The 26,469-nt window shown below is 42.5% G+C and overlaps 1 protein-coding gene across 1 annotated transcript in view; it reads left to right on the forward strand.

Moving 5' to 3' along the window:
- Positions 1-21,810, forward strand: part of shq1.L (SHQ1, H/ACA ribonucleoprotein assembly factor L homeolog) — a gene marked incomplete at its 5' end in the record, with an annotated part of 81,806 nt that extends 59,996 nt beyond the window's left edge. Inside the window, 1 exon segment of the mRNA NM_001130947.1 lies at positions 20,780-21,810. Within this exon segment, the coding sequence (NP_001124419.1) occupies positions 20,780-21,431 (652 nt within the window). The 3' untranslated portion in view covers positions 21,432-21,810.
- Between the last annotated feature and the right edge of the window lie 4,659 nt (positions 21,811-26,469).

The raw sequence follows: 26,469 nt of genomic DNA on the forward strand, positions 1-26,469 counted from the left end.
TATCTCCCCGTGTGGACTAGCCCTAAAGAGATGTCCTTCTGGTAATTTGGAGCTTTCCAGAATCAATACATGGAGAATGGATGAAAAAAAGACCAGGAAGCGCAGTGGTTATGCTGCAAAAATGGTTTATCATTACAGAAAATAAAAAGAAATCATTTTTAGACATTTGGATAAAATTGAGTCTATGGGAGATGGCTACAATTCTGAGCTTTCTGGATAGTGGGTTTCCGGATAAAGGATCCCATACCATAGGGATATCGGTGCCAATTGGATGATATTCTTTAAAACTCACATGTTGGTAACATTTATATCTGTTGGTTAAGTTTTTGTTCAAAATGTTTAGTTCTCCTTTAACAAACATTGACAGGGGGAACATGGCATTGTGTTTTGAGGCCAAATACACCCTTTGTGCCATTAGCCTCAAAAATGTTCTCCAAACCTAATTAATGTGGTCTAGTAACAAACCTTCCAGTTTTGGCAGGAAAAATAATATATCCAACAAAATACCAACTTGTATTTGGCTTTACTTCTCCTTTAAAGACTTGGGAATAATATATGCAGCAGCTTCTGTTTGTAATAAGGCAGCCGGTGTAGATAGCAGCCAGGAATAAAATCCTATTAGGAGCTAGAGCACTACGTTTTGTGACACTCTGAATGATTATTCTCCGAGGAGGAAGGATATGAAGCTCTTTAAAGCCACTGAGCCGGGAGAAAATGCACCTCAGCTCTGGCCTTGTGGGAGTTATGTATTACATTATCCTCCGACTGCTCCTCTGTCAGCGAGCCTCCGAGGTTAGTGAGGGTTACACAGAGGAAAGGAAACTGCAGGATTTATACGAGACACATTAGCGCAGGAAGTTGCGGTCGCCTTGTGAGACCGTCGCACGCACGATTGTGTCCAGGCAGCTGCCGTCACCCCAGCACTACATTTGTGTTGTACTTAGGGTTGCCACCTTTTCTGGAAAAAAATACCGGCCTTCCTATATTCTTGCCATTTTCTCCTATTAATAACATTGGCATCAAGCATAATTTTTACCGGCCAGGCGGGTAAAATCGTGGCCAGGTGGCAACCCTAGCTGTGTTTCACACAAACCGCTTTTTGTTTTGATACAACCTCAAAATAAATAATGGTGAGGTGTGATCTACGTTCATGCACAAATCTCATTGTTTTTCTGTTTTAAAGAGCCCTTGTTCCTTCATTTTTATATTCCCATTGTAATTAGAAATATTAAAGGAATACTGTTTTTTCCGAACCCATCAGTTATTTGTGCTGCTCCAGCCGAATTCTGCACTGAAATCAGTTTCTCAAAAGAGCAAACTGATTTTTCCTATTTAATTTTGAAATCTGACATGGGGCTAGACATATTGTCAGTTTCCCAGCTACCCCCAGTCATGTGACTTGTGCTCTGATAAACTTCAGTCACTCTTTACTGCTGTACTGCAAGTTGGAGTGATATCACCCCTCCCTTCCCCCCCCCCCCCCAACAGCCTAAAGGTTGCCAAACGAGCGGGTCTCTCCCCAATATGCCCACATTGAGGTGGGCGATATCGGGCTGATCCGATTGTGGGCCCAACGATCGGATTAGAATGGAGGCCATACGGGTGGGCGGATCCCGGGACCACATCAACGAAAAGATGCGGCCTCGATCCGACTGGATTTTTTACCCTGCCCGATCATCATCTGCCCGACTTTCGGCCAGATATCGATCGGGGACGCCCGTCAGATGGCCCCACACATGGGCCAATAAGCTGCAGATTTTATCGGCCGTGTATGGGGACCTGAACACCAGAATAGGAAGGTAACCAGATAGCAGCTCCCTGACACAAGCACACAGCTGCCTGGTAGATCTAAGCACTCAATAGTAAAATCCAGGTCCCATTGCGACACATTCAGTTACATCAAGTAGAAGGAACAACAGTCTGCCAGAAAGCAGTTCCATCCTAAAGTATAATGTATTTGCAGTGTAAACAGTGTAATTTAGAAATAAAAACATCATAAAAATCATGATGGTATCCCTTTATAAAGGGAATGTAAAATATATCACCCAAAATGCAGTGATTTCCTATGACTAGAGACTGTCTAGCGTATCTGGAGCTCACTGAAATCGGAAGTAGGGGGCACGTTGAAAGTACTGGTAAGAGCCAACAGATGTTAATAGGATTTATATCAAAGTACATGGAAAGTCAGTTAAAAGTCTCGACAATATTTAGGGCCTAGACATGGATAATCTCAGTCACCACTGATTCCCCTCTGTAGTTCACTGTATGGTTGACTTACAGGTTCAGTTTACTTGCACAAAATGTAAAAAATATTTTTTATGTAAATTTTGTTTTATTACCCCTACCCTTGTGTTTCCCAGGAACATTTCCGTAAATCAGGTTGCCAGCATTCTAACCTGTTAAAATTATCACCATTGTTGCAGCATCAGCCCCTACTGTCCATGCACCATTTGTTATAGTCTATTACAGAACACATGGTACCAACTGATGCTTTAGTTGCTATCTCTCAGTGAAAAATAAATAATATTAATTTGAAATTTGTATTGGAAAACATTTTCTGTAGGTAAACTACTCCTTTAATCTTGGTTCCTTCTTCGAGCCAGTCTCCATGGTTTTGGTCAACTGGATCTGTATATGACCTGTGAAGCAACCAGCAGAGGGCAGTTGAGATCTTCATTGTGAGGGGACTGCTGACTGAGCATATTGATTCAAACTTAATTGTTAAGGATTTAATTGCACCTTAATGTGCTTTACAGAAGCAACTATATTGCAAGCTGTGAGTAGCCGTGTAAATAGACAGGGAAGGGAGTGTGACTGTGTTAGCAGGTATAGTAGGGAGAGATGGTGCCTATAGTAACAGTGGATAATAGTCTCTGGGAAGGGAGTGTGACTGTGGGATAGCAGGTATAGTAGGGAGAGATGGTGCCTATAGTAACAGTGGATAATAGTCTCTGGGAAGGGAGTGTGACTGTGGGATAGCAGGTATAGTAGGGAGAGATGGTGTCTATAGTAACAGTGGATAATAGTCTCTGGGAAGGGAGTGTGACTGTGGGATAGCAGGTATAGTAGGGAGAGATGGTGCCTATAGTAACAGTGGAAAATAGTCTCTGGGAAGGGAGTGTGACTGTGGGATAGCAGGTATAGTAGGGAGAGATGGTGCCTATAGTAACAGTGGGATAATAGTCTCTGGGAAGGGAGTGTGACTGTGGGATAGCAGGTATAGTAGGGAGAGATGGTGCCTATAGTAACCTTACACTTGTGAAGGCAAAGCGAGTGTGGGAGCTGCTTAGCGAGTGTTGCATGTGATCGAAGTGTTGCATGTGAATTAAGTGTTAAGCAGCGTTAAAAACCTTAAGGCGTTTAAAACTGAAAAGGTGTTGGTGAGGAATTACATTTGGGAGACTGTAAGTACCCAGTGTAAATATGAGTGGGTTTGCTGGTATTACTCAGTGTGTGTCTTGTCACATGTATGTGGTGTTGGAGCAGCAGTTCCATGCAGTATTTACATGTGAGAGATGTCGGTGGGTTTTCATCTTGGAATCTGAGCTGCAGACTCTAAGGGGTGAACTTGCAGCACTGAGAGCATCGGCAAACGAGGGGGAGGAAAGGAGGCTCGCAGAGCAACCACTGGCAGGGGCTAGTGGAGTGGGGGGAGGAGAAGGGGCAGTGGAGGCTAATGAGGGAGGAAGGTTTGTGACAGTCAAGAGGGGAAGTAGGGGACAGAAGAGTAGGGGGGCTGGTCCACAGTTTGTCCAAAACAGCAAATTCGCCGTTTTGGCTGAAGATGCTGGGGAGGAAAACTCCGAACTGGCGTGTATGGAGCAGGCTGACTCTCGGAGCACCCCGGGAGGCAGTGGCTCTAATACGGGTGGTGGGGGGAGTGCAAGGAAGGAAAGGCAGGTTCTAGTTATAGGGGATTCAATTATTAGAAAGGTGGATAGGGTAATCTGTCGCAAGGCCCCTACATGCCGAACAGTCTGCTGCTTGCCTGGTGCTAGGGTTCGGCATGTGGTGGAACGAGTTGACAGATTATTGGGAGGGGCTGGGGAAGACCCAGCAGTCTTGGTACACATAGGTACCAATGACAAAGTTAGAGGAGGTGGTGAAGTCCTCAAAAATGATTTTAAAAAACTAGGTTCAAAGCTGAGGGCGAGGACTTCCAAGGTAATTTTCTCAGAGATATTACCTGAGCCACGAGCAACGCTAAGGAGACAGCGGGAGCGTAGGGAGATTAATGCGTGGCTAAAAGATTGGTGTAGGGAGGAGGGTTTTGGGTTTTTGGAGAACTGGGCTGATTTTTCAGTCGGCTACAGGCTCTTTGCTAGGGATGGGCTGCACCTCAATGATGATGGGGCAGCTGTTTTGGGAGAGAAGATGGCTAGAGGGTTGGAGGAGATTTTAAACTAGGTGTGGGGGGGGAGGGTTCAGTAAAAGATTCAGTGGTAGACAGGTTAGATGAGATAGTGAGCAAAGAAAGGGAAAATGGGGGAGGAGATTTGGCTAGGGATACTGTTAAGGATAGGGAGGACCACATGTCATATGTTCAATATGGTGCCAGTATTAAATGTATGTTTACAAATGCAAGAAGTCTGACTGGTAAAATGGGAGAGCTGGTGATGGAAAGAAAATATGATGTGATTGGTGTGGCCGAAACATGGCTGAATGAGTCGCATGACTGGGCAGTAAATATCAGTGGCTATACTTTGTTTCGGAGGGACAGAGGCAATAGAAAGGGAGGAGGGGTATGTCTGTATGTTAGGCAGGATTTAAAAGCTCATATAAAGGAGGAGGTTGTTTTAGAAAATGAGGGGCCAGAAGTCGTATGGGTGGAGTTCTTCACCAATTGTAAAGAATCCAGCAAATTAATTGTAGGAGTATGCTATAGACCCCCTAATGTAAGTGAGGAGGAAGAGACAAAGCTCCTAATGCAAATAGAAAAGGCTGCTAGTTTAGGTAAAGTAATGATAATGGGGGATTTTAATTACCCAGATATTGACTGGAGCAACGGTACTGCTAGATCAGTTAATGGGAACAAGTTTATAAACTTATTGCACGACAATTTTTTAGCACAGGTTGTTGAGGAGCCTACCAGAAAAAATGCTATTCTTGATTTAGTGATCTCAAATGACCCATAACTTATAGCAAATGTGCAAGTCATTGAACCCCTGGGTAATAGTGACCATAATGTTATATCTTTTAATGTCTGGTGCAAAAAACAAAAATATACTGGGGCAACAAAAACCATGAATTTTGCCAAAGCTAATTTTAGTGCCTTGAGGGCTGCCCTACAGAGCATTGATTGGGGCATTAGGTTTTCAGCTAAAAACACAGAACAGAAATGGTTGTCCTTTAAAATGATATTAAATCATTACTGTTCTCAATTTATTCCCTTAAGGACTAAACGTAGAAGCTCTAAGAATCATCCTGTGTGGCTTAATACAGAGGTAAAGATGTTAATGGGAAAGAAGAGAAAGGCATTTAAAAACTACAAATCTGTAGGGACAGAAGCTGCATTTAATGAATATAAACACTGTAATAAATGTTGTAAATCAGCAATCCGGAAGGCTAAGAAAAGAAATGAAGAGTTAATTGCGGTGGAGGTGAAAACTAACCCTAAAAAGTTTTTTAAATATATTAATAGTAAAAAGATGCAGGTTGAGAGTGTTGCTCCATTAAATAATGGTACCAGTATGGTTGTAACAGATACACAGATAAGGCAAATGTGTTAAATCAGTTCTTTTCTTCAGTGTATACAATAGAGGAGTCTGGGTTCACAGGCTCACTTAATAACTGCACGAATGGTTCAGCTCAATCTAGTCAGTGGCTGACTCAGGATATGATTCAAAAAGCTTTAATACAAATTAATGTAAACAAGGCTCCAGGGCCTGATGGCATACACCCCCGGGTTCTAAGAGAGCTTAGTTCAGTTTTAGACCAGCCCTTATTTCTGATTTTCTCAGATTCACTGTCATCTGGTATGGTGCCTATGGATTGGAGAAAAGCTGATGTTATTCCAATATTTAAAAAGGGATTACGATCTCAGCCTGGCAATTATAGGCCAGTAAGCTTGACATCTGTGGTGGGCAAATTATTTGAAGGCTTGTTAAGGGATCACATTCAAAATTTTGTCCTAATGAATGGCATTATGAGCAACAATCAGCATGGCTTTATGAAGGATAGGTCATGTCAGACGAATTTGATTGCATTTTATGATGTGGTAAGTAAGATTCTGGGATAGTGGGGGGGCAGTAGATGTGATCTATTTGGATTTTGCCAAAGCGTTTGATACTGTGCCCCACAAACGACTGCTTTCTAAACTAAGGTCTGTTGGGCTTAATGAAGTCGTTTGCAAGTGGATAGGAAACTGGCTACAGGATCGGGTACAGAGGGTGGTTGTTAATGGGACATTCTCTACTTGGAGTAAGGTTCTTAGTGGGGTCCCCCAGGGCTCAGTATTGGGTCCACTTTTATTTAACTTGTTCATTAATGACTTAGGGGAGGGTGTTGTAAGTAATGTATCAGTGTTTGCAGATGACACAAAATTATCCAGCCCAATTAATTCCATCCAGGATGTGGCATCCTTGCAACAGGATCTTGACAAACTGGCAATCTGGGCAGCTAAGTGGCAAATGATATCAATGTTGATAAATGTAAAGTCATGCACCTGGGATGTAAAAATATCCAAGCCACTTATACCCTTAATGGGACTGCACTAGGCAAATCCATTATGGAAAAGGACCTTGGAGTCCTTGTAGATGATAAACTTGGCTGTAGCAAGCAATGCCAGTCAGCAGCATCAAGGGCAAATAAGGTCTTAAACTGTATTAAAAGGGGCATAGAGTCACGGGAGGAGGGGGTCATTCTTCCACTGTATAGAGCACTTGTAAGGCCCCATGTAGAGTATGCCGTACAGTTTTGGTCTCCATCACTCAAACAGGACATTATTGTATTAGAGAGGGTACAGAGAAGGGCAACTAAGCTGGTAAAAGGTATTGAAAATCTTAGCTATGAGGAAAGACTGGCCAAATTGGGGATGTTCACGCTGGAGAAGAGGCGCTTAAGGGGTGATATGATGACTATGTATAAATATATAAGGGGATCATATAACAATCTCTCTAATGCTTTATTTACCAGTAGGTCTTTCCAGCTGACACAAGGTCACCCATTCCGATTAGAAGAAAAGAGGTTCCGCCTAAATATTCGGAAGGGGTTTTTTACAGTGAGAGCTGTGAAGATGTGGAATTCTCTCCCTGAATCAGTTGTACAGGCTGATACATTAGATAGATTTAAGAAGGGGTTGGATGGCTTTTTAGCAAGTGAGGGAATACAGGGTTATGGGAAAGAGCTCATAGTCCAAGTTGATCCAGGGACTAGTCCGATTGCCATTTTGGAGTCAGGAAGGAATTTTTCCCCCTCTAAGGCAAATTGGAGAGGCTTCAGATGGGTTTTTTTGCCTTCCTCTGGATCAACTGGCAGATAGGTAGTTAATAAAAAAAAAAAAAAGGTTGAACTCGATGGACATGTGTCTTTTTTCAACCTTACTTACTATGTATAGTAACAGTGGATAATAGTCTCTGGGAAGGGAGTGTGACTGTGGGATAGCAGGTATAGTAGGGAGAGATGGTGTCTATAGTAACAGTGGGATAATAGTCTCTGGGAAGGGAGTGTGACTGTGGGATAGCAGGTATAGTAGGGAGAGATGGTGCCTATAGTAACAGTGGGATAATAGTCTCTGGGAAGGGAGTGTGACTGTGGGATAGCAGGTATAGTAGGGAGAGATGGTGCCTATAGTAACAGTGGATAATAGTCTCTGGGAAGGGAGTGTGACTGTGGGATAGCAGGTATAGTAGGGAGAGATGGTGCCTATAGTAACAGTGGGATAATAGTCTCTGGGAAGGGAGTGTGACTGTGGGATAGCAGGTATAGTAGGGAGAGATGGTGCCTATAGTAACAGTGGGATAATAGTCTCTGGGAAGGGAGTGTGACTGTGGGATAGCAGGTATAGTAGGGAGAGAGTTGTGTGTTTGTATTTTTGTGCAGTAGCCCAGGCCCCTGGAGTTACTGTTATGCGAGGCACCTCTATGACTAGCACTTGGGAATCATCAATAACAACATATCAATAACGCAAGGTGCCAAAGGAACAATAAAGCCATTGTATCACCCCCTAAAGAGGAATCCTGAATCCTCACTGATCTGAGGCTGAGATGCATCGTTATAGGGCAAGGCTGGAAAAGCTCAGTGGAGAAGTAAATTGTTACAACAAGAATCATTAGTTGTACTATAGTGGGGGCTGCTTTATTGCTTCCCATTTATTCACACCTGTTATATTCACTATGCGGTGGGGGATTTCTATAAATGTAAATACTGTTTATATTGTGTTTATTATTTCTCTGACAGAACAGCATGGGATTAGAGTGCATTTTGTATATTTGAATACATAAGGGCCATTGATATCCTGTTAATTATATAGTCAATAATGTATCCTCTGTTGTAAAATATAGGGATTTTATAAGTCACTGAGGAGCACTACGACCGTATAAAAGCCTGACTTTTAATATCCTTATATTTTACAATATTTTACAACAGAGGTACATTATTGATTCTGTCACATGACAGAAAGGACATTACCGAGCACCGTATAAGAGGATATAATACGCAAGAGCCATGAATATTCTGTAAATGATATCCTTATAAATGGTGCTTAGTGATGTCATTTGTTATAATCAGAGCTTAGTGATGTAATTTCTGTCACATGACTCTCTGAAACTTGTGTATTATAATCAAGTATCCCTATTGCAAAAGGCCTTTGGCCTCGTGTTTTTATTTGGTCATGGAACTCCTCGGTAACTTATAATATAGTAAATGATATCCTTATAATACATACAATACATACAAGCCATGAATATCCTGTAAATTATATCCTTATAAATGGTGAGTTCTGATGTCATCAGTTATAAACAGTGAGTTCTGATGTCATTTCTGTCACACGACTCCCTAAAACTTGTGCATTATAATAAATAAAGTACCCCCAGTTGCAAAATTAAATATTAGAAGTTACCTCGGAGTTCCATGATGGTCATGAAATAATAATAATAATATCCTTATATTTTACAAGAGAGGGTACTTTATTCACTATATAATACAAAATAGTAAATGATATCCTTATAATACATACAATACATACAAGCCATGAATATCCTGTAAATTATATCCTTATAAATGGTGAGTTCTGATGTCATCAGTTATAAACAGTGAGTTCTGATGTCATTTCTGTCACACGACTCCCTAAAACTTGTGCATTATAATAAATAAAGTACCCCCAGTTGCAAAATTAAATATTAGAAGTTACCTCGGAGTTCCATGATGGTCATGAAATAATAATAATAATATCCTTATATTTTACAAGAGGGGGTACTTTATTCACTATATGTACAGTAGATGGTGCTTTGTGATGTCATCAGTTATAATCGGTGCTCAGTGATGTAATTTGTCACATGACTCACTGAAACTTGTGTATTATAATAAAGTACCTCCTGTTGTAAAATATGAGGATATTTGAAGTCACCTTGGAGTTCCATGAGCTGTGTAAAAGCAGGTCCTTTGGCGTTGTCTTTTTTATAGTCATGAAACTACTCTGTGACTTACAATATCCTTTAATTTACAATAAATGGTACGTTATTTATAGAAAGGTTTATTTCACCTTCAAATTTGCCAGTACTTATAATCCAGAAGCCCAAAGAGTTTTGCATTTTGCTACTTTCTCTTCTTTAATCCAAAAGGGATGTCCCCCAAAATAAAAAACTCCCCGCATGTTAAAAAAAAAAGTCCTGTTCAAAGTTTTGACATCCATCAAGTGGTAGGGTAGCGGAAGGGGTGTATTGTTCAGAGCAAGATATTAAACATCATTATTTATGGTATTTGCTACGCTCTCTGCTAGACGGCAATGCAAACATGTGCTGGAAAGTGATCTGCTGGATGAAACAAACCCAGAAACAATGGATTTCATGGCCAGTCCTTATTGTCTGAGCTCAGAGTCTGCTCACTTTAGGTTGACCTGCCTCGTATATCCCTGACGTACATGAAAAATAGTCCTTGAAATGACAATTGCTTGTTTCATGTCTCCAAAAGAAGCAGCCAGAATAATTGAAAAGTAATATTTTGGCACTTACAACAGGCAAGGAGTCCATGTGAGTCTCACCAGCTTAAAAGTGAGCCTATTTCTAATTTTTTAATGTTTTCTAACCTGCCCAATACATATCTAACTGTGTCTTGTCTGAATATCAGCCAAGCATGCCATTGGAACAGCCTCATACATGGGCCAATAAGCTGCCAACTCCTTCTTGAGGCGCTGAATCGACCGTTTTTATCGACCCATTCGCACCTGATTGTAGGATAGTACATGGGATGGGCACCTGATTGTAGGATAGTACATGGGATGGGCACCTGATTGTAGGATAGTACATGGGATGGGCACCAAAATTTTCCAAATATTAGAGTGGTGAGATAATTACAGTACAACGTTCTTATAACTTGTTGGCAATTGGGCTACTGTCAAACAGCAGATTAATAAATGCCACCTGCTGACATATATGATTGGTTGCTATGGGTTACAAGACCCGGGCTCCTGTTTATTTCCTTGGTCTGACCATTGTGTATGGAAGCCCAGAAACAAATCCATGCAGCCAAGCCTATTGAGAATAAACAGATGGCAGCGTTTGATGGGAAACAACACTTGGCCACCCAACATGTTTTTATTTCTGCTTTAATTGAAGACATACGGCCTTATTTGATCCTGTGCCATTGTTATGATTCCTTTTGATCCAGTGTATTTGCCATTTATCTCGTGAGTTTCCTCTCTGCTCACACCAGCCTGCGATGGATCACGATCCACGACTGTGAAAACAAACACTGGCACACTTAAACACTAACACGCGCCAAGGGTCTGTGTATACACACGAGCGTGCGACTCCAGTCTCTTCTACAAAGAGGTATGGTATGGGCCATGGGAACTAGATATCCATTGCACTGATAATGTCTTAAAGGAACAGTTCAGTGTAAAAATAAAAACTGGGTAAATAAATAGGCTGTGCAAAATAAAAAATGTTTCTAATATAGTTAGTTGGCCAAAAAATGTAATGTATAAAGGCTGGAGTAACTGGATGTGTAACATAATAGCCTAGGGTTGCCACCTTTCCCCGCTGGGAACCCTGGGCTGGGAGTGGACCAATGACGTCGTGGGGCGGTGACATTGTGGGCGGGTGGTTATTTCAAGCGGGTGGGTCCGTGGGTGGAGCTATGATGTGGCCGATCTCCACTCCCGAAAAACGAGCTGTTCGGGTCAAAAAAGGGATGGTTCATCTTTGATTTTACTTTTAGTATATTATAGAATGGCTAATTCTAAGCAACTTTTCAGTTGGCCTTCATTATTTCTTTTTTATATTTCTTTTTTATAGTTTTTGAATTATTTGCTTTTTTTTCTTTTTCTGACTCTTTCCAGCTTTCTACAAAAAAGAAGGGTTGTGGGTGCACACCTACCCATCTAAAAAACACTCTGTAAGGCTACAAAAGTATTGTTATTGCTCCTCTTTCTATTCAGGCCTCTCCTATTCATATCACAGTCTCTTATTCAAATCAATACATGGTTGCTATAGTAAGTTGGACCCTAGCAACCAGACTAGACCCTAGAAAACTGGAGAGTTGCTGCATAAAAAGCTAAATAACTCAAAAACCACAAATAATAAAAAATGAAAACCAGTTGCAAATTGTCTCAGAATATCACTCTCTACATCATACTCAAAGTTAATTTAAAGGTGAACACTCCCTTTATCAAAAATATACTGATATTAACAATTATTCAAGAACCACTAGGACCCCTGAGTCCTGGTTTTTCACATTGTTGATTAAATGGTACATTGTCAGGACTGAAACGGTTAAACACCGACACTGATAAACATGGTGTTAAAGGGGTTGTTTACCTTCCAAACACTTTTTCAGTTTAGTTGTTTTCATATCATCGCCTCTTCTTCAGGTGACTAATCACCCCAAACTGCCTCCCCGCTGGCTAGAATCTAATAGGGATGGCACTCAGAGTGCTTAGTTTTCCGAAGTCGTCCGAAGTTTCCTTTTGAGGCTATTTCGGAGGACTTTAGGAAATCGAAGCGCTCAGACTGTCATCCCGGCAGCGATTTGGTTTCTAGCCGGCAGGGAGGCAGTTTGGGGAGATTATTTGCCCGAAGAAGAGGTGATTTGTTGCCGGGCGACTAACTCTCCCCGAATCTTCTCGTCTGTCTCTGCCCTAAATGTACCAATTTAGATCATTCACAGAGTCGGTGACCCCCCCCCCCAAACTGCTTTTGAAAGACATAAGAAGGAGAAAAATGAAGCTTCAGTATTAGAAGAACGGTCACAAACAGAGTAATTACAAAAAGTAATTACAAAAAGTCTTTATTGCTGGGGAAATATCGGAAAACAACGGAACTGAAAAAAGTGTTTGAAGGTGAACAACCTCTTTAAGGAATCAGTGCTGGGTGCTTCCGTGGGAAGCTGTGTCCCTGTGAACAGACCTGAGGCGGGAGGGTGGCTTGCTGCGCGTGACTCACGGAATAATTTGCCGGCTACAAATTGCTGCTGCAGAGACAAGCGCTGATAGTGGCGCGGCCCTGTCACAGTGACTAATTGATGTAGGGCTGGATGGCTCTGTGCCCACTGGGACACTGCTGCTGCCTCGTTCCATGTGCTCGGCTGACTGTTACTCACTGCAACACGAATGGCACAGTGTCTCACGGCTGTCTCTCCCAGCAAGTGCCACCTGAGCCTGACAGCTGGCAACATGGGCCTTTGGGGGATCACAGCCAAATATTTGCTTATTCCTTTGCACAGAAGTCAGGGGCCCCATCAGGCCATTTTTGTTTAGAAACACTCCATCTGACCCATGAGTGCACCGGCTCTGTGTGATTACCATTCAGCACAATGGAGGGGCAACCAGGAGTGTTTTGTGCCCGTGTGTCAAGCTGGAAATCACCCAGATGGCATAACACAATCTCTTTATACTTTGCAATGCCCTTTAAGTAAGTCTATGAAGATTCTCATTCATCCAGGTCATGATATACAGTATCTAGTACAGGGGTCCCCAACCTTTTTTTACCCGTAAGCCACATTCAACTGTAAAGAGTTGGGGAGCAGCACAAGCATGAAAAAATTCCTGGGGGCAAATAAAGGCTGTTATTGGCCATATGTGGACTGGCAGCCTACAGGAGTCTCCGTTTGACATTACAGCTAGTTTTCATGCAACTAAATCATGCCTCCATGCCTGGAATCAAAAATAAGCTCCTGCTTTAAGGCCACTGGGAGCAACATCCAAGGGGTTGGTGAACAACATGTTGCTCAAAAGCTACTGGTTGTGGATTCCTGATCATAGGCAACTGGACTTTTACAGTTTTTCTTGAAAACATTTCACCACTCATCAGAGTAGCGAAATGTCTTAAAGAAAACTCTAAAAGTCCAGTTGCCTAAGACTTTATTCTACTAGATAGCCTTTAAGTGAGTCTATGAAGATTCTCATTCATCCAGTAAAAGTCTTTATTCTACTAGATACTGTATATCATGACCTGGATGAATGAGAATCTTCATAGACTTAAGGTGGCCATACACGGGCCGATAAAAGCTGCCGACAGACCGAGTCGGCAGCTTATTGGCCCGTGTATGGGGCCCCCCGACGGGCTTTCCCGAAAGTCGGCCAGATCTCGATCGGATGGGACTAAAAATCCCGTCGGATCATGGCCGCATCTGTTCATTGTTGCGGTCCCGCGATCCAACCGCCCGTTACCATTTGTTAGGAGGCCCAACGATCGGATCAGCCCGATATTGCCCACCTCAAGGTGGGCATATCGGGGAGAGATCAGCTCGTTTGGCAACATCGCCAAACAAGCGGATCTCTCAGTGTATGGCCACCTTTACTTAAAGGGTATCTAGTAGAATAAAGTCTTAGGTAACTGGTCTATAACAGTTTTTCTTAAAAATGTTTCACCGCTCATCAAGAAAACGTCCAGTTGCCTATGACTTTATTCAACTAGATACCCTTTAAGTAAGTCTATGAAGATTCTCATTCATCCAGGTCATGATATACAGTATCCGGTAGAATAAAGTCAAAAGCAGCTGGACTTTTACAGTTGCCTATGACTTAATTCTACTAGATACCCTTTAAGTAAGCTTCTCTCACACCACCCAGGATCATTGTTTATGCACCTAGTCCTATACAACTTCAGTTGTTGATAGGAAACCTAGTTATCTGATATAAGATCACTTATAAGGATTTCTGTTTTGGAGCCGTTTCATGGGAACGACGCAATTAACCACTTGCCCTCTGAAGGGCTAAATTCCTTCTGGTAGCTCAAGTGCACAGAACCCTTTTTTTTTTTCTTTTGCTTCCTCCCAGCTCCGTTCTGGCACAAACATATTAATTACACTTGCCCTTTGATTTGTGCTTTTCTCACAGAAAAAAGAAATGGCGTCTGTTTGCACTTAGACCCAGCTGGTTGTGACAGCAAAACCACAACTGGCTTTTCCCAAAGGGCGTTAAAAATATCCACTTTGTTTTCTTATTTTTCCTGCTTTACTCGTCGTTCTGTTCCACTGATTCTTCACATCTGGAACCCCCTCAGCAGCTCCCTGCCATGCAAGAACTCCCGTTCCTCCGACTCAAACGGATTTGTTTATCCCTTTCTGTTCTCTAGTTCTGACTCTTGAAACAAAGTAGTCTGTCCATCAATTGGCGGCACAGAATAGAAAAAAACAGAATGACCGTCCTTTCAATAGAAGTGATATTAACACATAACTTTAAAATCATAAGGAATGTCTTTTTGGACAGTTGCTTGGAATGAAATATTTTCATTTGGCCAAAAAAATTATTTTGGGGCGGGGTTCTCCTTTAAAGGAGAACTGAAGCCTAACTAAAGAAGTAGCTATATAATGTTGTACATTATGTTTTGGGCTTCTGTACCAGCCCAAGGCAACCACAGCCCTTTAACAGTAAAGATCTGTGTCTCCAAAGATGCCCCAATAGCTCCCCATCTTCTTTTCTGCTGATTGACTGCACATGCTCTGTGCTGCTGTCACTTACTGAGCTTAGGGACCCACTCACAATATACAGTACACATAGAATAGAAATGTCACAATATAAGGCTGATTAGTAATTAAAGGAGAAGGAAAGGCTACAAATAAATAAGCTTTATCAGAAAGGTCTATATAAATACACCAGTAAATCCTCAGATTAATGCTGCTTTGAATCCTCTGTCAAAAGAAACACCACATTTCTTTCCTTCTATTGTGTACACATGGGCTTCTGCATCAGACTTCCTATTTTCAGCTGAAACCTCCAGGGCAGGGCTTGAGCATGCTCAGTTTGCTCCTCCCATCCCTGCGGTAATCTAAGCTCAGAGCTGTAAGTGAGCAAGGAGAGACTCAGGCAGGAAGTGATGTCATACCAAGGTTATATGGCAGCTTCTATCCTAAACAAACAGAGACAGTGTCTAGAGCTGTTTACTCGGGTATGGTAAAGCATTCTGCAGAATAAATATAGCATTCTAGCTTGCACTATTGTGGCTAATATGTTGGCAATAAACGGTCTTGGAGCTTTCCTTCTCCTTTAATACACATAATTACTACATGGCAGCACAGAAACCAGTGCAATTAGCTTCAGAATTTAATAATCAGCCCTGTAGCATCAGCTTATATTACAGACCAACCTAATTTTCTGCTGGATAATTAGTAACGAGCCCTAAGCTTAGCTTCTCAACAGCCAATCAGAGCCCACTGAGCATGTGAGTGTCACAGACACTTTCCAAGATGGTGACCCCCTGTGACAAGTTTGAAGTCCTGGATCATTGCTGCTACTGACAAGCTGAAACTTTAGCTTCGTGCAATAAGTTCAGTATATAAAATATGGCAGTTTTAGCCATATTAATTTTTATGGTTTAGTTCTTTTTTTAAACTTTTATTACATTGCCCTATCCATATCTGATGTCATCAGAAGGGCAGGGCAGTAGTGTTTGGCTTGTCGATAGTGATGTGCAGGCCGGACCACAACCCACAGGACACGTGGGCCAGGCAGGTTTTGGCCAACTTCCCAAATAATTACTGGGTTGCTGGTGGGTTCAAGTTGAGCTTTTCATCCCGCTCTCCCCACCCGCAACCTTACTGTGCCAGCTTCCTCTACCAGTGAGCACTTTTTATAGACTCGCTCCTGTGTGGCCATCTTGGACGGTTCCCATGGTTGGTTACCTAAACAGTAAGTCAATTTGGACTTTTTATTTTTAATTATTTTAACTTATCTACCACATTTAGCTCTTTATAGGTATAGGACAGTCCAGGGCAAATGATCGCATGCTACAGTTGTTAGATAGTCTCAGCACATACATTATTAGTGTTGCAGCCCTCCAGCTGCTGAACTAAAACTCTCAGCCGCCTTCAACTTCTGATCACCCACCCCGAGTCCCACTTAGCGCTGCTTAGATTGTCATAACTGCCATAAACGTTTATGGTTGGGTAATTTCCTTATCGCTGCCTCCCAGCTAATTAAAGAGATCTGGAATCTTTAATATGAGCGACACAGGGTTTTGAAGACATTTTTCGGAATTGTAAAACGCCTAATTAAAAACTGATTACAAGCTCATCTGTATTTGTCGGAGATGGTGAGAGAAGTGTTATTTCATCTTCCCTGAGGCAGGAGCAGCAAAACAAATCATATGAAGCCGGGAGTACAGCAATGTTTCAGAATATATCCTATTGCTATGCAGGGATTGTATGCCTTTACAGAGGCAGAACTTTTAGTGAGGAGTATTCTGATTCCGATTGCCTTTGAAATGGAAAACACGATTAAGCGAGAAGCACCCTCTGTCCACAACCAGAAGGGGGTGCTGCTGCTCACAGTGTTTATAGTAGATCCATGTTCAAAAGATAAACGGTGTATTTAAGGACAATATACAACTGGTTGTTACAATCTCTATTATACTGTATTATCTCTTTCTTATCTATAAGCTGGCCTGAGAGCAGCAATATGGTTAGGGGATATGAGTACCCCTTAGGGAGAGGTCTCCAACCTTTTTTACCCGTGAGCAATATTCAGATGTAAAAAGAGTTGGGGGAGCAACGCAAGTATGAACATGAATATTCCTGGGGGGTTCCAAATAAGGGCTAAGTGGTAGCTTCTATACTGGCAGCCTACAGGAGACAATGTTTTTTGTCAGTACATCTCAAGCCAGGAATTGAAAAATAAGCATCTGCTTTGAGGCCACTGGGAGCAACATCCAAGGGATTGGTGAGTAACATGTTACTGGTTGGGGACCACTGCCTTAAGGTGGCCTTACACGGGCACATTTAAACTGCCAATTTGGGTCCTTTAGACCGATTTGTAAGCTTATCTGCCGTGTATGGGGCATTCCGGCAGGCCTCCCTGATCGATATCTGGCCAAAAGTATCGGGCAGGTTTGATTTTCCCTGCGATCGAGGACCGCATGGGCTAGTTGATGTGGTCCTCGTCCAGGTAGCACCTATTCTCATCATTGTAATCCGATCGTTCGGACCTAGAGATTAGCCCAATATCGCCCTGCCTTTGGTGGGCATATCGGGGAAAGAACCGCTCCCAAACTAGCCTTGCCAAACTAGCGGATCTTATATTGTATGGCCACCTTTAGGATAATACATACTACCCCACATACCCCACCTTACGCGTTCGCACCCTCCGCTTAGTCATAGGTGTACACCTATGACTAAGCGCCGGAGGGTGCGAAACGCGTAAGGTGGGTAGTATGTACTAGTTACTGTTTAATGTGAATAACAATAAATTAATATTTTTTACTTGAAGAGGCCTTGGGACTTATATCGTTTTTGATATAAACTTTTCTACAGTTGATTGCCTTTTTGAACTGGGGCGAGTCCCTTGGGCCTGGCTGAATAACTATATGGACTCTCGATTTTGAATTGAAACACCTTTAGGATAAGGCACATGGGGTTTCTTTTAAGGGCAGAAAACACAGCCCCCCACAGACTTGAATGAAAAAGCCTGGTGGTGTTACAAAAAGACTTGAAATTGCCCCTTGTGCTATTAACCTTAGGTAATTGTTTGTTCATTCTGCCCTTATAAAAAAATCATGGTTCCTTATGAGGGCAGTGGCCGTCTGGGGGACACTAGTACTTAAAAACCCGGCGTCCAATCCAAGCCGCTCCATCCACGCACCACTTACCTCCTCAATTTGTCGCTAGCACGTCTGTGAGGGGAGCGGGCTGGATCCAATGGCCCATCCACAAACCAACTGTAGGCTGGTAGTGACACCATTACTGCTCCTCGTATTTAATGATAAGGAGCCCTGGCTGAGACAACTCTGTGCCAAATGTTTGCCTGAGTGTTTTTTTTTTTCATGGATGTCCCGTTGTTAGTGATATTATTGTTAATTTAAGACCGTAACCTACCTTTTCTCAATCCGGGTCCAGCCCAAGGTTGACAAAGAACCATCCCACTAACATTGGTGGCCCAGACATAGTATACAAATAGCAGATACTATAAGCCAAGTCGAGTGAATGCTTATACGGACTTTAGTTTCAAACCCAACCTGACCCGTGTCACTGCTCCATGCATGAACCATAAATCAGATCAGTGTGCCAATGCTCTAAGTGCCGGCTGAACTATTCCCTTGCTACATAGGCTTCAGGTATTCGAGGGCAGGAGCAATGAGGAAACCCCTCTGTTCTCTTATTACATCATTTGCCTAAAGACTCCCTAATTACTTCCTGGCCGGGGTAAGGAACAGAGGCAGCACAGGGGCCCCTAGAGACTCACTAAACCCTGATGGAGGAGATTGTGCCACAGTCCTGAGGTTCAAAGGGAGGTGGGTGGGAAAATAAACATTGCTACTAAATGAAGCAGCGACACAGGGAGACAGTGGGGATGGGAGAGGAAGCCGGTAGCAGCCGTGTCCGTACTTTCACAGAAGCTTCGGCAATTGAAGGAAAAGAAAAAACCATTGAACTGGTATTAGAGAAAGTAACAGTATTTATAGTGGCTCTATTGAAGAGGCTGAATATAGCTCAGTATTCCTTTCCTGACATGCTTATACTGTACCTATCTGTATCCTACAACATGCCATCACCTCCGTCATTTGCCAATACCTGATTCTTCTTCTTAGAAAGAAAAACTTAGTTATTTGTATTTGTGGATGTGGCTGGATGAGGGGGATGCTGCTTTTTGTAACTACAAGTTTGAGATCTGTGGAACTGAAGAACTAACTGCATTGGGAATTTAAACCGCAGTATATAAATGTGTATCACTTGTGTAAACCTAAATCCTCTTATTTCATCGAGTTAATAATGGAAGTGTAGATGGATGGCATGGTGGCTCGGCCATTATCATTCCTGGCTGTCATGCAGTGCTGAGGGGGTCCTAGGTTCTATTCAAGCCAGGGTTGGTTTATATGTTCTCTCTGTGGATTTCCTCTGGGTGCTCCCGTTTACTGTTCACCTGACAAAGGAGCAACGGCCCGAAACATTGTGTTTTTTGAGTGACGTAATAAACACACAAGGGGCTTGAATCGCATTGAGTACCTATTTATTTTGTACTCCCATTTCCTCCCACACTTAAATAACAAAGGCAGAGCCAACACCAGGAATCCTGGAACCCCATACTACTTGGTTAGCAGGTTCCTCACCACAGCCATAGAGCCCCAGTTAGTCCACCATCTGCCTGCTCTCCCTGTGTGGTGGGCCCTGCCAACTTCCACTCTGGGGCCATGCTTAATTATATCAAGGTGTACTCCAGTCCATTCAAAAATGTGCCATGTTTGGGGTCTGTTTTGCAAAAATAGGGACACTGCCCATCAGTTACGTGTGTGGGTCTACAACTTGCTGTGGGGCCAGCCTATGGGCTATGGCTCTTAGAGCATTGATGTTTTTTGCTTGAGGAACTGCTGTACATGGACCCTCTACCCCTGCCCAATACTGCCGTCACTGTGCGGTCAGACTTGGCTCACATGTAACATCCGCAAGGGACCCGATTGCCTAAAACCAGCAAAAACACAGGAGCCACTTCAGGTCAATGAGGGTTTCTAGGAACTCTTTTGGAAATGGCTTGGCAGCCTGAGTACAGTGCAGAGTCGGATGCCAGGCTGCCAGGGTTTCTGTTTTTATTTATCATCTTTTCATATCTGGGAACTGATTTCATTAGCTGAAAACAGGAGAAGGTTTCTCCCACTCTCGCATTCTGCGGTTAGCTTGCACTCTGCACAGAACAAAGTGTTTTCCCCTTGAGCACAGATTAGGGTGAGAGCCGAGATACAAGTTAGTGTGTAGCCAACAATCCAAGGTGTGCCTTGGCAATAACATCGGGGACCCAGCCGCAGTTCAATCCCACAGCTCCACTCTTAAAGCCCTGAAGCCCTGATTAGCTCATAGGATCATGAAAAGACTCAGATGCTTGGACCCTGCTCATTTAATATGCAGTGTTGGTAAAGAGAGAGAGCGAGAAGAATTTAAGGAGGAACTCCACCCAAAGAAAATGTACTTCCAGGCAACTTTCCAATATATGTTCATTAATGAATTTGTGTGTCTCAGGAAGATGCTCTGAAATCAACCTGCAGCTGCAACTTGTAGTTGCAAATATTGCTGGTTTATCTAAACACTCCCCTTAATCTTTGGCCCAGGCCTTTAACCCCACTTTTCCATCTCTTGCCCTATGGATATCTTTCTTTAAATTTCCTTATTGTTTCTGTAATGCAAATGTCTTGTCTTTCAGATCTAAAAAAGTTGCGGCTCTGTCAGACTGCGTGCAAGCTCTGAGCATTTCCAAATCTGATCTGGGGTTGGAGCTGGAGGAGCTTGAAGATGCCGCACGTCTTGTGCAAGAGGAAGAGAAGCAGGAACAGTTGGCACCAAGCACCTGTCTTGCCCAGCCACTGGCGACTGTTGTATCTGAATCATCAGACACCGACAGCTCTACGTCTGACACAGACGACTCCTCGACAGACACTGAAGACTCTACATCAGATGAAGAATCTACATCAGAAGAAGAGCCTACAGACCACGCAGAGTCAGAGAAGATTTTTGTGGCTGGTCAGGATAGCAAGGCTGAGAGTTCTCTAGAGAAGGCAGGCGCTGAGAAATATAAACTGCCCGCAGCTGAAAAAGCAGAGACGGCAGTTACGGAAGAGATGAAACGTCTAACCGAGAAGATGAATAGTGCAGTCATTCTCTCAGAACCCCTCATGGGACCACCCGGCGTTACAGACAAGTCCCTAGACAAGAAAGCAGAAGAATACACAATGCAGCCGGCACAAAGCACATCAGGGACACCAACAGCCAGGGAATTTCTAGAGGTGACACCGCGGCTGAATCCACTGCTCATTGTTCCTCTCTCGGATGAGGATGATGAGTTAGCGGAACACTGATGGGCTTCCTCTCCCCATCTCTTCTCTGCCCAGTCTGCTTTAGGATCCTCTCTGACAGACGTTGCTTGGAGACAATTAATAGGGACTGTGCGTTGGAACTGGAATGGGGGCAGTGGGGCTGATAGGCTGGCAGAAGTATTCCAGCCTATCAGGGTATTACAGCTCCTCTCAAGGGTGGGTGTGCTGGTCCAGCAACAGGGCACTAAGGGCAATAATACATGGTGGGATTTCTCATGTGTTTTTCCCACCACATGTTTCTATGTGATAAACACAGGGCCAAAATACCTGAATTCACCCAGCATTGATTCCTATGGGAATTGCAACTCCAGCATGGGAGAATTTGACACCATTTGCAAAAATTAAAGCAGAGTGCAAAAAAGACCAAAAAATCGGTAAGCTCTGTTCAAACGTCTGCAGGTCTCTGCACTCAGAGCGGAGACACAGGGTTCAGCTGAGGGCAGCTTACCCTGGGGTGCAGGTAAGTGAGCGCTAAGGGGTACACGCTTGCTCCCCATATCACTCTAGACTTTGTATCCCAGGGTAATGTAAATGGCCCCTACCGTGTTCTTCACACATATGAAACACTATGGGCTAAACATTAAAACTGCACCATTTTAAGGGCTATGGCACATGGGGCAGTTTTGAGCATTTTGCTGCCCAAACGGCTGATTGGAGGCAAAATATTCAAAACATTCTGAGCCTGTTGGTGCACCCAAAGAAATTGGACCGTAAACGTTTCTGAGCAGTGACCTCCTGATCCCCGGGTGCAGATGGGTCAGACCAATTACCATAAAAGTCTCTGAAGAGGAAAATTTGAGAGGTTGGCCATCAGCTACTAAACTGGAAGTTGTGTGAGTGGCAAAATACTATCATTTTCCCTGTGTGCCAAAACCTTTATGAATGCCAAGAGTCGGATCTATACGTTGTTTGTGAGTGGGGTGGATGGTGAGCAAATTATCATATAAACGAAAGAAAAACAGCCTGGCATTTTTTCAAATGGTACCGACACCGTTTCTGTCTTTGTTTGGACAAATGTGTTTCTTCTGTCTGCACCAGACTAATCAAAACAAAACTGCTTTTTTTTTTTTTTGGTTGCTATGGGCGACTGTATAATGTATTGTTGTTTTTTTTTATTTGTTGTTTCTAAAGTTCCTTCACTTGGTAACGTGTGCTATTTTTTTCCTGGAATCTGTGCATATTTTTTCCCTTTTGTGTTGCTGGATGTACTGTAACTGCATGAATTGGAGGAACACGCTGATCCGAACTGTATGTATTCATAGGTGCAAAGGGTTCATGGTAAAAAATGATTTTCCACCCTCTGATTTAAAGGAGGACAAAAGCTTAACAAAGAAATAGGCTAGAAATTCTGAATATTCTGTAGCAGCCCAAGGCAACCACAGTCCTTTAGCAGTAAAGATCTGTGTCTCCAAAGATGCCCCAGTAGCTCCCCATCTTCTTTTCTGCTGATTCACTGCACATGCTCTGTGCTGCTGTCACTTACTGAGCTTAGGGACCCACTCACAATATACATAAACAGATTCAGCATTAATGCATCATTCCCATCAGTCCCTGCCCCAGTGGAGATAACATGCTATAGATCACATTCACACACACTACAGGCAATTATATCTGGAGCTTCTACATTAGTGGGACCTTAGGGTGATTAGATAATAATTTTGCAATTTGTCCCTTTCTTCACTGCTGTTTCTGACTGTTGAAACAATCCGCAGCGGTCAGGTCCCAATTCCCACAATGCCTTTGTTGCTTCTTCCCAGGTCCATTAATCAGCTGCTTCCATTGTTTCAGTAATCAGAACCAGCAGTGCAGAAAATAGCAAGAGACGGGCACTATTTTCCGTAGTAAATTACATTTGCAAAAGCCATTGAAAAGTTGTAAGTGGAAAGTTGCTTAGAATTATATTTTCTATCATTAAAAATTGGGGGAGGGGAGGTTATAGCCAATTTAGATGTATGTTCTCCGATGCAAGACGAAATATGTTAGATTGAGTTATTGGCATACGGTGTGCAATGTGATGACTTTAGTATTGCTGAAACATGGTTGAATGAGTCACGTGACTAGGGATTAAATAGTAAAAGCTATAGAAAGGGTTAATAGAAAGGGTAGGGGGGTCCTCACATGAAAGCTGAGACTGAGCTCCTGTTGAAAACACAAAAGGCACTTTTAACGGTAAATAGTTATTTCTTTTTTTTGTTTAGAAATGACGAAGGACCAACCTGTGCTGCTTAACTTAGACACAAGAACAAAACATTTTAAAGGGATTGTTCACCTCTGAGTTAACGTTTAGTATGATGTAGAGAGTGATATTCTGAGACCATTTGCAATTGGTTTTTATTTTATTTGTGGTTTTTGACTTATTTAGCCTTTTATTCAGCAGCTCTCCAGTTTGTAATTCCCCTAGCAACCATGCATTGATTTGAATAAGAAGCAGGAATATGAACAGGAGAGGCCTGCATAGAAAGATGAGTAATAAAATGTAACAATAACAATACATCTGTAGCCTTACAGAGAATTTGCATTTTAGATGGGGTCGGTGACCCCCATTTGAAAGCTGGAAAGAGCCAGAAGAAGAAGGCAAATAATTCAAAAGCTTTAAAAAAAAAAAAGGTAAATCGCAAAGTTGCTAAAAATTAGCCATTCTGTAACATAATAAACATTGGTGATCCACCACTTTAAGTCTACAAGTCAGAGGGGAAAGGCATATCACGTAGGACCTACAAATATTGCAACATGTGCTGCAACAGTCGAGAAGTCAGAAAATAGAAAATGAAGAACAGAGTGCTTGGCTTGCAAACACCAATTCTAAAATGTGTTTTAATTAGTCAGTGATGTCCCTTGAGTGTGTGCAGGTTGCAGGCGGTGTGTGTGCTTAATGATTTATATTCTTCAGTATATACAGTATAAAGGAGCCACTGGTACAGAATTCACATTGTAGTAGTACAGATGGCGTTATCCAAACATTTAACACTGCTTTAATAAAAATACACTAAAAAGCAGGAAAGTTTAATGAATCTTAAAGGAACAGTAACATCAATTTTTTTTTTACAAAAAATTCGTTAGTATAAATCGAAAAAAAAACACCAAGCCAAATGAAACTTTAAAATTGCAAAGTCTTTATTAAAAAATAACTTACAGAAACTCCACTTCCGCTCCTCTTCAGAAAAGGCGAAAGGGCAACGATCCATCGTGCGGCGCTGGATTTCTCCTCCCTGGCTATCTCAGATATTCTTCAGCATGTGAAGGAGCCGTGGTCCTTGGAACGTCGGATGCGCTGGTGGACTCGCAGGCAGTTCTTCTCCTGGCAGTCCAGTCCCATTGCCTTCAAAGAAGAAATTTTCGTACAGCACCAATCAATTTAAAATGCCTTTATTGGTACATTGATTTTTTTAATAAAAGTACTAGGGATGCACCGAATCCACTATTTTGGATTCAGCCGGACCCCCGAATCCTTCGTGAAAGATTCGGCCGAATACCGAACCGAATCCAACCCCTAATTTGCATATGCAAATTAGGGATGGGAAGGGGAAAAATGTTTTACTTCCTTGTTTTCTGACAAAGTCATGTTATTCCCCCGCCCCTAATTTGCATATGCAAATTAGGGGTGGGATATTTGCATATGCAAATTAGGGTTTGGATTCAGTTCGGCCTGGCAGAAGAATTCGGCCGAATCCTGGATTCGGTGCATCCCTAATAAGTACAGGTATGGTACATCATCCGGAAACCCATTATCCAGAAAGCTCCAAATTACAGAAAGGCCGTCTCCAATAGACTCCATTTTATCCAAATTATTAAAAATTATTTCCTTAATAATTAATCCTTATTGGAGGCAAAACCAGCCTGTTGGGTTTGTTTAATGTTTAAATGATTTTCTAGTAGCCTTAATGAACAAAGATCCAAATTACAGAAAGATCCGTTATCCGGAAAACCCCAGATCCCGAGGATCCAGTGACTGTCCAATTGCCCTGTTGGTATCGGGACATATTTTTCCCCCTTAAGTGGCAAATTGAAGACAGGTTCAGTATAGGTGTATTTGCCTTCCTCCCGATCAGTTAGGCGACTGCTTTGGCAAATTACTTCTCCCAATGAATATAATTCCGGCCGAGCGTTAGCACTCTCATGTTAATGAGCAGGTTTACAGGACATTCCCCCTTGTGAGTGATTCCCACGTTCATGTCTTTTCCGGCTCACTTTCGAAGCTCTCAGTGGAGCTAGGCATTGATTAGTGTGGATTTACAGCTCTCCGAGATAAACGGAATTGATTAATACCCCAGGAGTGAGAGGAGCATTGCTGTCCGAAACGTTCTCCTCTTAAATAATGCCTTAAGACCGCAGAGACATGTGAATGCTGGAGAGCACCGAGAGGGGAAGGCAGGGAGATGGATCGTTCGAATGTTTGAGTTCCCTGAGCTGCCCATTTCTCTGCAAGATAAGGAAGAGCGGCTGCTGGAAAGATAAACCGTACAGGGACAAATGGGGAATTCCTAAGGAAATTAGTACAGGTACAAGATCTGTTACCCAGAAACCTGTTATCCAGAAAGCTCGGTATTACAGGAAGGCTCCATTTTATCCAAATACTCCAAGTTTTAATAATTATTTCCTTTTCCCAGTAAAGTACCTTGTACTTGATCCCAACTAAGATATAATTAATCCTTATTGGAAGCAAAACCAGCCTCTTGTGTTTGTTTAATGTTTACATGATTTTCTAGTAGACTTAAGGTATGAAGATCCAAATTATGTTAAGATTCGTTATCTGGAAAGCCCCAGGTCCCGAGCATTCTGGATAACACTGGAAGAAAGCATGTTATGGTGCATTCTAATTCCCAGTGTGTGAATAAGTTGTTTCATTTAGCCCTAATTGTTGCCCTGTTCTGTCTATAAGTTTAAATAGTATAACGGTTTACAAGTTCAGCTCCGTGCATTTCCTGATTGGGCTATAGACTGTGTGCATAGCTATTCCCTTGCAACCGATCACAGTGATCCATCCTATGACATCATCAGTAGCATCATGAAACAGATTTGC

The sequence above is a fragment of the Xenopus laevis genome, chromosome 4L (assembly GCF_017654675.1).
Source record: "Xenopus laevis strain J_2021 chromosome 4L, Xenopus_laevis_v10.1, whole genome shotgun sequence".
NCBI classification, from domain to species: domain Eukaryota; kingdom Metazoa; phylum Chordata; class Amphibia; order Anura; family Pipidae; genus Xenopus; species Xenopus laevis.